General features: G+C 38.5%; 1 protein-coding gene and 1 long non-coding RNA gene across 2 annotated transcripts; one reads left to right on the forward strand and one right to left on the reverse strand.

Moving 5' to 3' along the window:
- The first annotated feature begins 1,065 nt into the window (after positions 1-1,065).
- LOC113463733 (uncharacterized) lies at positions 1,066-4,428 on the forward strand. Its single transcript, XR_015968383.2, has 3 exons — positions 1,066-1,177; positions 2,954-3,060; positions 4,289-4,428. It is a non-coding gene; the product is annotated as an uncharacterized LOC113463733 (long non-coding RNA).
- Positions 4,429-9,650: 5,222 nt separating this feature from the next.
- LOC103721948 (peroxidase 4-like) lies at positions 9,651-12,258 on the reverse strand. The gene is made up of 4 exons (XM_008812341.5): positions 11,995-12,258; positions 11,649-11,840; positions 11,395-11,560; positions 9,651-10,285 (listed from the first exon to the last, which is right to left on the reverse strand). Exons 1-4 carry the CDS (start codon positions 12,202-12,204, stop codon positions 9,894-9,896), a joined length of 960 nt encoding a protein of 319 aa, XP_008810563.1. The 5' UTR covers positions 12,205-12,258; the 3' UTR covers positions 9,651-9,893.
- Between the last annotated feature and the right edge of the window lie 1,000 nt (positions 12,259-13,258).

Genomic DNA, 13,258 nt, shown 5'->3' on the forward strand with positions numbered 1-13,258 from the left:
ACTTTTGTCGGGATTCATTCCCCTAAAAGAAGGTACATGGTATTGTCCTCGAGGAGAATTCTACCAGAGTGATTGAGTGAATTCAAAATCCAATTCGTGCAGCTGGCGAGATGTGAATGATTCACGACATCCTATGACTTTTGGATGAATGCTCCTTCCATTAAGCCATTCATACCTACAGAGAGACAAACAGTGCGGCTGACTGGATGGCATCCTTTGCGGCTCAGTATTCTGGAGATTTTATATGGGACAACCACACCTTGGTTCCATCGTCTTTTGTATTCCCTTATTCTTTTTGATCTTATGGACTGCACCCACACTCATTATGTGTGAGGCACTTTTGTACCCAAAAAATAAAAATAAAAAAACTATTTTTTTAATCCTCCATCATGATTGCTTTATAAATATTATTTTTTTTTGCACATCTACCCATTAAAAGTATTTTAGTTATTTTAATTTGAAACCGTTAATTTTTTAACGGCGTTAGATTGTGTGGGTACATTTACAAAAATAAGAATTAAAAAAAGGATAAAATAGCAAGACAAGTGTTTTTCGAAGGTATACATGCAAATATTAATTTTGAAAAGATATTTATATAAAATTCGATATTTAGGAAGGTATCATGCAAAAAGAAAACTTTTTACCGGTAAATTGACCATCAGTTTTGCAAGTTGGGTGCAAGACCATATTGCCGGTCCAATTATCTTGATCCAAACCCTCCTGGTTGCTTGGAGATTCCAGGTCAAGTCTAGCATAAGGAGTGGAACTCAAATCATGAAACTAAATTTTGTCGAGTCAAACTCGAATCAGCTCCATATGGATCTAATCATCAAATTGGGTTCAATGCTGGGGGATCCATAGTTGAACCTAATTAACTTCAAGGCCCATCGTGGTGACAAGTGGTCCAATGTTTGGGCTAGTGTTGACGGACCGTTCTCAAATCGGGTCCCTTTCCCCCCTTTCTTTCGTACAAAAATGTGGCTTCCAAGGGCCAAGGCCTCCGTCGGCTCCGACGATGAGACGGCAACGCAAGCAGCGGACGGGCAAATTAGTTTCTCCTTCCTTTACTCTTTTCAAATTTTTAACGTAGATTTGGTATTATAAAAAAGCTTTCTTAATGTGCGAAATATGGCAGATTCTATTTTCATTTCAATGCATGGGCCAACGAGGGAGAAGGGTAAAACATATGCCCTAGTTTCCGCTAGTTTTCGCTTTTTTTCCCATTTTTCTGTTGATATTCTAGAGTGCTTACTTGTTTGTTTCCTTTATGTGATGCTTCATGCGATACTTCTTTCTTCTTTTTCGAATACTATGCATTTCGAATTGTTACGTTGCTTCTTGTGTATGATTCTTTTCATGATGATCTATATTTTAGATAATGTCATAAGGAGTCGAAAACGTAAATAATAAATAATAAATATCATATTTGGATGATATGGAGGCAATGGAGAAGCAAGAGAATAAACAGGAAGTACGTTAGGAATTTTTAGCATATGATTGTTCCAATTTGTATGTGCAATGATTATTAACTGCAGTCATGACCATGACAAACGATTTACTGTAAGATTTATTAATCTTTATATATTTCATTTAAGGGTCATCTCAAATTTGTCTAATGTATTTAACAAAGTTTAAATTGATAAATCAGTTTATTTTTGAATACAAAACAATATTGCGAAATGAAAAAATAATTAACAGTTACTACTCTGGAAATATGATGCCACAATAACTGTTAGTGCCATTTCATTATTTTTAGAAACATCCCATTGCTTATTGTAGAAAATATGTCTTCAATAAAGTCAAGCCTTTTTTACCCCAATAATAGGATAGTGCAATGGAAACCTGTATGCACTTATCTGGATTTACTAAACAATCAGGATTGCTGAAACATCAAAATTTGAAACCGTTTAACATTATTTTGTACTTATACATGTTTATCAAAACAGGCAGCTTTTTGGTAACCAAAACAATGAAGAGGCGTAGCATCTTTTGGTTATGTAAATATAGTTTATTTGTAATGCATTTATTTTTCTCGGAAATAGATATTTCAGGAATTCTACAGTGGTTCTACTACTTTGGATATTTGTTTTCGGGCATTTAAACAACTCGTTGCTGGAGGTGATCTTTCTCTAGAGGTTTAAGCCTGCAATCAAGGTATCCATATTAAAGTAATTCTTTAGATAAAATGGTAAATATCTTCTGTTCATCGGTACACTTGTGTGTATCTGCACACTAGGTGATGGATAAAGGCACATACCTCCAGTCTGGTGAAGTTTATTCCAGGGCATATGCATGGCCCACGACCAAATCCTAGGAAGCTCAATATTTTCTAGGGTTTCTGCACCGAGACATCATGAGTCATCTGCAGCCAACATGACAAAAGGGAAAAATGAATATTGCTGTTGGTCATGAACTCGCTTTAAATCTTGATGGATCGAACTTTTCAGAATCTTCGAAAACCTCTGAATCATGGTGAATAGAAACACATCCAAGATTCCAAATTAACTGACCAGCCTTGCTTAATTTTGCACCCTAGTATACCAAAATAAAGTAGCATTAGCCCCAGACACACTTATAGAATTGGCGAAGCTTAAGTTCAAGTCTGTGGCTCCACACCATCAATTTGGAAGTCCTGAGCTTCTTTCCTAGAAAACCAAGGTAAGACTGTGGCCTTCCGAAGAGTTTCATTAATAACCTGAGCCTTGCAGCAAAGTCTTGACACCTGTATGTTTGCTGATAGTTATGTTGTAATTGTTTATTATATATTGCTTTGTTGGTATAGGGCATATTATTGACTACATACCTGGCAAGGTTCGATGCTTTGTTACTCCTTCCTTGAGTTACCCTGTGCTCTTCCTGCCAAAAAATACCCTGTGCATCAATAATCAGCAAATTTATGTTAATATTATTAATATTCAATAATAACTGAGTTTGTTACTCTGAGAATTTGCAGAACTGTTGGGTTTTCTCCAACGAATTTGATGAGTCATATAAGAGCTGCAGTTGTATGTCATGACTGCAACGAGAAGTGTCAAAAAATTGTCTTTCAGCTCCAAATCTGTAAGTTTATCATACTCATCTTGTTCTTCTATCTACTTGTTATGTCTTTTGAGGAGAGACTGTAAAAAATCATCATGGATATCCTTTCGATCCCTTCTTCTGGAGATTATTCGTCCAACATGCGGTACATTCTATCCAAGCTTGTTCCAATCAAAAGCTGTTGTTCAAAGCTAACTTGTTTGAAATAACAGTCAGAAAGGTTAGGTATCTTGCTCCTTAATAGTCATATATTACTATTTTCACATGTCATCGTCAATTTTAATCTCAAGATGCTGCTGAGATACTGTCTAAAATATGGCACTGCCATTTTGTTATTTTTCTGAAATTTCGGGTAACATCCCATTGTGCCATGGCATAATGTATTCTTTTCCTTGCTCAATAAGACAATTAAACTTGAGACTATCAACCATGTTAAACCCCATCGAAAGGCTTTTTTGGCTACATTTCAATCAGTGAAGCGCCTCTTATGGTTCCAGAACATTAATATGTGCAATCATAACTGATTGACCATGCATATTAGGGCTATTTTCGATAGTACCTTAATACTGAAATGGAATGCAAATCCTGGAATTCTAAGTGGCAAGGATGCAAAAGAGGAAGATATAAGTTTGAAGTTGGCTAGAGTTTTCCTCCTCTTCTGGTGGCTCTATGCTCATTATCAGATTGCCTATCACGTTGAGAGTGAACTGCATAATCCAAAGTTATATGTCATTAAAGAGGATTGAAAACCTAAAAAAGAAAATTTACCTTGTTCGATATATCTCTGCATATCATGGATGCCTCCTCAAGGACAAAAAACTGTTCCTCCAGCTCATCTGTCCAATATCTCTATGGCCAGTTCATTTGATGAATTGGAAGTATTTGTTAAGGGCATCAAATGAAAGCAGATCAGAAATCAGTCTCCTTAATCTTTTATATTTTTCTCCACCTGTTTGTAGTAAGTTTGTGGGCCCCAACACTTGCTTCCCTGATAAAAAAAAATCGACCTCACTATTCCATCTTTTCTGGATAAAAGGATCTTGCTTGCTTCTCTCCCAGTCACAAAGACAGTGAATCTTCCAAGATGCTCGTTTTGGACACCTCGCCATACCTGGTTTCAGGCCACAGCAAGAGAAGTGAAAAAAAAAATCAATGAAATGTAAATAAATGTATTATTAGAAATGATGGAGATCTTCTTAGCAAGTACTGACTTATGCTGTCTCTTTCTTTATGAAATTATTAATTTCAGGTGGGCTTGAAAACTCTGATGCGAGGATGAAGCTCTCTCTATTAGTGGCCAACCTAGGCGACCTGGGATTTTTCTCATTTGACTTCTGTCTAACCATGATTGTAGCAATATTAGACTTGTAAGCATGCGCACAACAAGGAAAATCAGGATCTGTAAGTTGTCCGGCTCCATTACTGTATCCTCCAACATGCCAATTCTGCTACTACACTTGGGTATACTGAAGCACTAAAAAATTATATTTTCTTGCAGCATCTTATGTCCTTTGATTTCTTTGGCTTTTGATGACTCAGTTTGTGCTTTCTGCCATCTGTTCTTAGATAAGTGAAAGCCGTGCCGGTTATTTGATCCTGTGATGTGTTGCATTTCATGAACTTAATGAAATGTTGATGGGCCATGCCTATCTTTTTTCTCGAAAAAAAGAAGCTATTTCCTTTTTTCTCTCCTCTGACTACTACACCTGCACAGGTATGAATTATGCCAAGGATTCAAGTCCTGGCAAGACATCTGGCAGGACACCCGAATACAGTACCATCTTATATGTCGGGACAAGACCGTTCCGCTATCATCCCAGCATCCCGATCGGCACATTTTGGGACATCCCCTGTCCCAAGTGTTGGGATGGCGGTGTGTTCTATTTCATGAGAAAACTGGGACAGCGCTGTCCCACATGATTTAAGTTATGCAACTAAAATATGATGGTTTTTTTACTGACAATATTGTTAAGTTGTTCATTTTTAAGTTGGTATCTAAAGTGTATGTAAATAAATCTTTTCACTTTGTTCATTTGGTTAGAGAAATGGGTGTATCACCCTTAATGTCTTGTGACTTCTAATTTATTATGCAGCGTTTGCTTCAAAAGTGATCTGAGGTGATAGAAAGCAAATGGCAGAGGAAAAAAATTGCCTCTTGGAAATGATCTTTTTGCAAGTGCAAAAAAAGAAATGGCCTTTGTTCCATAAGGGTATGATCAGATATGTTGTTTCTTTTTTTCCTTGCAGAGGAAAGATCATATTCATAATTTCTGAATACAACCCATCTTTATCACATCTGCTGCTAACGTTGTTGTAGTGCTGGTCAGCTGTTTGAGATGGCAGCAGTGCAGTTAGAATACAATTTAGGACTACGATTGCAATTAAATCATGTACTAAACCTGGTTGAGAGTAGAATGACTGTCGGATTTCTGATTAAGCTCAAGTGGACTTCTATGGATAACACATATTACTTTTGTGATACATCAGGTCCAGTTGCACTTGCATGACTTAGCTGTAGCCTGACTATGGTCAAACTAGTCAGACCAGAAGATTTAGCAATATATAGATGGATTTCTGTTTTTTTTTTTTTCGGTGGAAGGGTAACAATATATAGATGGGGTCACAAAGCATTTAGTAGCTTAAAAAGTCAACATAAGCGTGCTTTCTGTTGATGTTTTTCTTTTCTTTTCTTTTCTCTTCTGCTTGTCTTCCCCCAACTTTTGGCATCCAATTAGAGTATCATTCTGTTGAGCTGCTTCCTCATTATCTAGTAAAGAGTAATCAAGAGGAATACATTGAAATCCAAATATTTCTTTTCAGTTCTCTGTCCTGATTTATGGCCAAGGGCTGCAAGTTGTTGCAGTACCTGCATCATTATATTCATTGAGTTTAATTCAACATGGTTTAAAATTAAGAGTTACAAATGCAGGTTGCATGCTGAGCTCATAATGTAGCCTTCTCTTGTATCTACTGTATATCTAATTGCTTTGCTGAGCTGTAGATGGCAACTTTTGATTGGTCAATGTGAGAACAGGAGCATGTGTCGCAGCCAAGCCAAATCTGAGTGTCATGTTAGAGGACAGCACAGGTAGTGTTATTTTGATTTAGTTATAACGGATATAGAATAAGAGAAGCATCTAGATACAAAGACAATTTCTAGCATGTTATATCAACTTGGCATAGACAACTAAAATGTCCTGCCTTAGATACTTTTTAATGAAGACCAAGTTAATATAAGAAATGCGCATACAAACTGTGTTTATTTTAGATAGGATCTCTGCTGACGATGCCTACATTTCAGAGTATATGAATTGTTTATTACTATTGGAGCACTTGCCTTGCCTTTTGTTTTACAAAATGTAAAAATAAGAAATGAACCTGAATTGACTGCAACCCAATAAGCTAACATCTGTTCTCGTGCCAGCTTAATTCGTATGTGCTGCAGAGGGCCAACCCAGTTCCCTAATTAAAATTTGATAGTTCAAGGAGAGGCCATTATGCAAGCTCACTCTATGTCAATATCTTTCTTAAAAAGGATTGCATTGTGTCCTAGGGAAGCAAGTTTGTGAGCTTCATATGAATAGTGATATTGCAAAAATCTCTAGTAAAGATTGTTTATGTCAAGCATGAAACCCACTTGATCTCCAAAATATGCCACTTCTATCTATATATGGTTGTAAGAGATGTGAACAGAAAATCCTAGAAAGGTGAATTTAAGAGATGCGAGAGCACTCTGTTATTGGAATTAGAATTTATAGAAGTTCAAGAAATTAATATAATTACGAGTGTTTTTCTAGATACAGCAAATTTGCTTCAGTCAGAAGCTAAAAAACATTTAGCTCATGAAACTTGTGTAACATTTCTGGATCGTTGGTGACTAGAAGTTTGCTATATTAAGATACAGTGAGTTATGTAAAAATAATTCTAATCATAGTGATGCAATAGGTTAAGCAAATTTTTATTTCTTCCTTAATGACCATTTCACATGCATGTAAAGATAGGCTCTAACTTTGTATTCAGTGAAAGATTGTGCAAACTTTATGCTCGTTTGTTCATACCAAACTATCTCTTCTTTTGATAGATTCTAGCTTTAAAACCACCCTTTTGTTTTTCGCATTATTTTATAATGTTTCAATGATTTGCTTAATGTATAACCTTGTCCTCCTACTCATTTGTGGTGCCATCACAAGGTTTGAAATTCTATGGTGCAGGGTGTTTCTGTCATGTTGTTATGGTACGCACTGAGGTAACCCCTGTATCTATTTTGGTTTATGAATATTTGAAATATGACAGTATGGTACAGTATGATACACCGTTGGTAAGTCTTGTTACGGGGAGTATCATACGACCATTGGTAGTTTTCGAACTGTCATCATATTTAGATTTTAGAGCTTAAAGAGTTAGTCCATGGGTGACCCAAGTCATTTGTTGGCTTGGGGTAGGGCTAGGCCTAAACATCAAGGCAGCCCCTGGGCTGGATTGGTTCAATCCCTGGGCTGGATTGGGTCAATGAACATTAAATCCTAATTTCCTGACTATCCTTTGGTTTTGGATTTGATATTTGAGACCAAAATGTTGGACATAGCCTAACCGAGTCCATAATAGATAATAAAGATTGGATAGCTTTACCTATATATTATTGAAGTCCTGCTTCTTTTGTTTTTCCATTTCTTTTTCTTCACTGGGTTTCTTATATAACTCATGTACTTGAGCTAGAGAGTTTTGCCTGTTATTCAATCATAACGGCTGACAACGACCACTATAGGAGCCACTGTTTCATTCCACAAAAATTTAATGAAAGCTGGACTAGTCCAACAGTGGATGTTATTCTATCACAAAGTCGATCAGGGAACATTAGGAATCTATTCTATTGTTCTGATACTGTTAATAAAGGAGTTAGCGATCAGCATGGGTTACAACAGCCAGTTTCTGGTAGGCAGAAAGAGTGGCAAATCACAGGTCAAACCACAGGTATGGACATAATAAATCCATATATATACATGGAACTTATTCTTGGTGACCATGTCTAACGATCAGTCGTATGGTTAATGGTTTCTTAATTCTTACCCATGCATTCAGAACGAGCCAGCGAAAGGTCTAATGGTGGCTTTGTAATTTAATAGATCTACACGATAACTTGCTGCACTGAATATGCCTTCCAGATATCTTTTTCAATTCAAAAGATCACCAAATGGCTGTAGCTAGGTTGAGCAGGTAATATTAATATTGTTGGTGTAGTTTGATCTTAGAGCTCAGCAACTTCATCATAACCCAAATCCAAAGGAGGAAAATAAAATAAAAAAAGAAGTCAGTAAAGAAACAGTAGAGCTTAGTGTCAGCTTCATGGCATCTTCTTCTCTGATGGTTTCATCAATAAGTTACTAGTTATAGATTTTAACCTTTTTGTCGTTGTTTAATATCATGCACTCCCCAACTTTTGAAAAGTTAAGAAATTTTCTAGAAGTCGTCCATGTCATTTTCCAGTTGGCTGGAGGCAACCCACGCGATACTACATTACTACGCCTTTGCTCTCAAAGCTCACCAAACTCTGTGGATTCTTCTTCCAACATTAAAGAGGTGCAAAACTTGTCTTCTTCCACCATTCAGGCAAATGCGCAAAGTCTACCAGAGTATTTCAGCTGAAATATTCCTCAGCAGGTCATGTTTTTAAAAAAGCTGAGCTTTTAGCTGGCGGTTGGAGACTAACATCAACAGCTATATTAGGAGATCTCTAATTAGAGACCATATGGGCAGGCTTACCTATGCGGCAGGTACTTCTAGGGATGGCAATTTACGCTGTCCCATCAGGTTTCCAAAAATCCGACCTGCAATAAATTTGAGGCAGGTACAGGTAATGATAAAACTCGTTTTGAACCTAATCAACATATCTCTTCGTAAATTTCTTCTTTGAGGCAAAAAAAAAAAAAATTGATTTGTATGTAAAAAAAATGATTATTGTAAATTTATCCGACTTGCTCTATGTAATTCTATCTGTACTGTGTTGACTTGAGACTCTATCCATCATGCTCCATCTTGAGGCAAGTTATGGGATGGTAACAGGTAAGGCCTATCTTGTCTCCACCCATTTCGATTGCTAGGTATGGTTGCAATGTGCCTAATGTTGGGCTAAGAGCTGCATGGGAGTGCTTATGCCCTGCTGTAATCTGGTTCAAAGTTTCACAAGTTTGGGTGTAGGGAGACTGGGTTAATGGTTATGCTTGATGCTTCCAGTTTCAATCCCCTGTTGAAAGATATGTGGCAGTTCAGAAACACTGCTAGCATTCAAAGCCATACATATCTTTAGGTAGGAATCAATCTGCAGCTAATCGAGGCTCAGACGGAGACATCCCTTCTGATGCAGAAGCTATCCTTCCTCCGTTTTCATATTAAGCCGCCGGTGCTGATAGGGCCTCTTTTCCTCGTCTGTAATTTTCTTTTTCTTCAGCCTCTGCCTCCCATGTACCCCAAAAGCCAAAAAAAAAACACTAGCCGGCCTGACCACTCCTCAGCTTAGCAATAATTCTAAGAGTATTGCTCAACATTCCTTCAAGGAATGTATTTATCCAAAAGCTCATTGATTCAAATGAAGTGACATTGAGACTTGTAATAACTTTGATTAATTTTGGCAACTTAATAATCATTATCATATGCTTCAATAACCAATGCTCTTAAAACACACCTGACCACCAAAGTGGAATTCTTAATACACTGACAGACGAAAACAAACATGAAGATACAGAGCACAACGATGGTTTTCGAATAAAAAAGAGAGCCAATCTCATGGCTTTAAACACCTTTCCTGTTATCAATTTCTAAGGTGGTATAACCAACCATCAAAGTGCCACTTGTCTCCCTTAATTAACCCTCCTGCAATTCTTCCTGATCTCACCGCGTGTTCCTGTGAGGGGGTTAATGTCTCCCATGTTGATCATGCCGGTGACAAAGTCAGAGTTGAACGTGCTAGGGTTATTGCTGTAGGTCGTAACTTGGGAGTCGGTGGATCCACCATTGAAGAGCTCTTGGTCTGAGTGGAGGAGGCCCTTCTTGTTGATGAGATTCTTGTAGTAATTGTTGTCGAAGCAAGTCGGAGTCTGGAGATCCAGGGGTGCCAAGTTGTTGTCGCCGGAGCCGGCCGTGCTCGGGCAATTCATCTGCCTTGTCTTGGCAAAGGAGCTGTCTATGTCGGTGTCATTGTATACATGGGCTCTAAAGTTCGTGCACCGTGCTTGGCCAATGGTGTGGCCACCTGCAGGAATAGAATTAGGATTCTTGAGAAACTAGAATATGATTAAGATGTGTACATGGTCATTAAGCATGAGGTTAACCTATCAGTCTTCCAACTAGGTTGATTTGACTGTTTTTTTGATTGGATCAGTTAATTTGACTGCTGTATTGCATATTTTGTCCACAGCGCAATAGAGGACTGGTAATACTTGCATGATATGTTATTAATGTAGGTGGTTACATACGACCTTCTGCTATCCATTTAAATTGATGTCATACCTTCTGATGTCTTTAATGTGGAACATGTGCCCCTTCTTTTTGAATTACATGTCACGCATCAAAGATGTCATTGATGCAGATGGCCCCAGTTCATATGAGGCACTTGTGTGATGCTACTAGGTGACACGCAACCTACACGCTGTTACTTGATAATTGCTTCAAGTATAAGATCTAGAATTTAGCACAGCCCGGATATGCCGGCCAGCCAAGGTAAGGGAGCACTTGGGGTAGCAAATAGAAGCTGCCACCAGAATCTGAACGGCCATTAAACAAATTGGTCTATAAGCGCGTTTTTTACTATATATATTGTTTAATGGTTGTCCATCTTCTGATAACAACGACCATAAAGAGCTATGTGTTATTTAATGGCTGTCCATCACTATAGAGAGCTATATAGTGCTCTGTCGTGTGGCCCATGCATGACAAAGGATCATGGTTAGCCAGTGCTATACTTTCTGGTAAGCAAGCAATTGAAAAAGTAATGCAGGGGGCATATATTTTATCTAGAGATCAAAAAAAAAAAACAGAAAAAGAAAAGAAGAAAAGTTAATTAATCACATAAGTCAAGGAATTGTGGTAGGCCATGAACTTTATATTAGGAACAATTTTTTCATGTCTCTTTCTCCTTTCCCACAAAGTCAAGGTAATTGCCCCAGTCTTAACTGTGGAGGAGCCCCTCGGGGAGAGAACTTTGTGCTTCAGCCAACCATAGAAAGATAGGAAGGAACAAGACTAACCCCTCACCAGCTGGGCTTTATCAGTAGTCACAAAGTTGATTAAAACGTATGACGAGATGTTCGCATTATTTTATCATGTATCGTATGAATTACTTTGATGGTTCGGTTTCCATACCAGAGAGGGCAACCATGTCCTTGGTAGAAAGACCCTGAGCTGAAAATTTAGAGATGAGATTGCTGAGGCTCGAGTTAGGAGGAGGAATGTTATTGTTAGCTCCAGAAAAGCTTGCTGTCGTTGAATCCCTCCTCCCCAGCTTCACATTCCAATTCGGCCCTCCAAGCTGCGAAACAAGCTCTCTAGTTAATTCTGAAGACTAGTTTTGACGAGCAAGACCATAAGGACAGTGGACCCGAGATCACAATACTCACAATGACCACCGAGTCTCTCGCGGTTATGGCCAAGATGTCGGCACAAGACACAACGCCCGGGCACACCTTCTCGACTGCGGCCTTTATGCTGTCTACGACATCGAAACCCCTCACCGAGTTGTTATTTGGTGTTGCAGTCTTCTCCCCTTGGAAACTGGATGTGTCATCCAATAATATGGACCCATCGCAACCCTATAACGAAGGTAACATACTTGTCAGTTGTCACACACTTGGTATAAGGTTCAAAAAGAGTTTGCTCAAAAAAAAAAAGGTTCAGAGCGAGGAGCCATTAACTGGAGACCAGAAAATAAAAGAGCAAGCTAAGTTATATAAGAAAGGATGGTACTTGGACGAAGCAATCATGGAAGAAGAGGCGAAGAAGAGAGGCACCCATGCGCTTCTCCTTCGCGATCGCAGACTGCACGACAGGTTTCACAGCACTGAAGACTTTTGGGCATGACGAAGCATAGTAGTTAGTGGAGAGCTGCGCCGAGGTGCTCCCAAGAAGGAGAAGAACAAGTGCAAGAGGAGCAAAGGTTGTGGAGGAGATAGCCATTGGTCTATCAATGGCGGATAGAAGCGTGCTAGGCTTGAGGAGGCCATGCCAAATAGGTGGCCCATTATATAGAAGTGTGATGACGGTGGGACTTGATTAGATCATGCCAGCTTCATGGCTTGATGTACTACTACTTACCTAATCCCATAGACTTGTTTGCAGGGAACCAATTTCGACGAGATGTGGAATCAACGTAGAACAAGTAGATGGTTTGGCTATTGATTTTGAAAGGGTCCATCATCAGCGGGAGTAAGGTTTCGTGGGCGTGTTGTCGTCAAAACGGAGCGTTGGCTCGGAACGAGCCCGTTTGCTTATTCTTGCGGTGGAGCGGTCACATGTGACAGGTGGCCCAAAAATAGAGCGCTTTTTTTTTTTTTTTTTTTGGGCTAAAACAGATATCTCATACAATACGAGTATGAATATACTTAATAAAATCAAAAACTCCATTAGTCTTTTTGAATACATGCTTAGTCTGAATTTACCATTATCCAGATGTCTCGAAGTAAGAGGTAATCCACCCAACCACCATTCGGACTCTTTTTGATTCAACAAATTACTGTAGCTGAGGTGCTAGGCTATCTTCAAATGGGTGGATTTTACAGCGGTGCACTCTCGGAAAGGTGGCCGAAAAGTAGCGTTGGATGGTGGATTTTGTGGCACCTTTATTAATTGGAAAATGCTCAAGTAACTCGAAAAAGTCACTTAATTTGTCCTGGGTACTGTCATTGCTTCCTCATGAAGTGTGCCATTAAGATGAAGCGACATGATTGATGCACGCAAGGCACCTCAGTGACCTTTTTTTGAGTATGGTCCATTGTTTTAAAAAGAAAAGGATATAATTTTGTTCTCGTGGAAAATAAGAGAAAAAAGAAAAAGGAGGGAGGCCAAAAAATAAAAAAACAGAGAAAGATAAGACGAGGAATATGAATAACGTCGCTTGTCATGCAAGTGCTTAAAGCACGGACTATTGCTGGTTGATATTGTTTTCTTCCTTCTTTTCATTAAAAAGAAGGAAAAGAACTTTTTTTAAGAATAAATGTGGGGATGTTGCTTC

This window comes from Phoenix dactylifera, chromosome 8 (assembly GCF_051530095.1).
Source record: "Phoenix dactylifera cultivar Ajwa chromosome 8, Ajwa_hap1_PhDact_Kaust_v1.1, whole genome shotgun sequence".
Classification (NCBI taxonomy): Eukaryota; Viridiplantae; Streptophyta; class Magnoliopsida; order Arecales; family Arecaceae; genus Phoenix; species Phoenix dactylifera.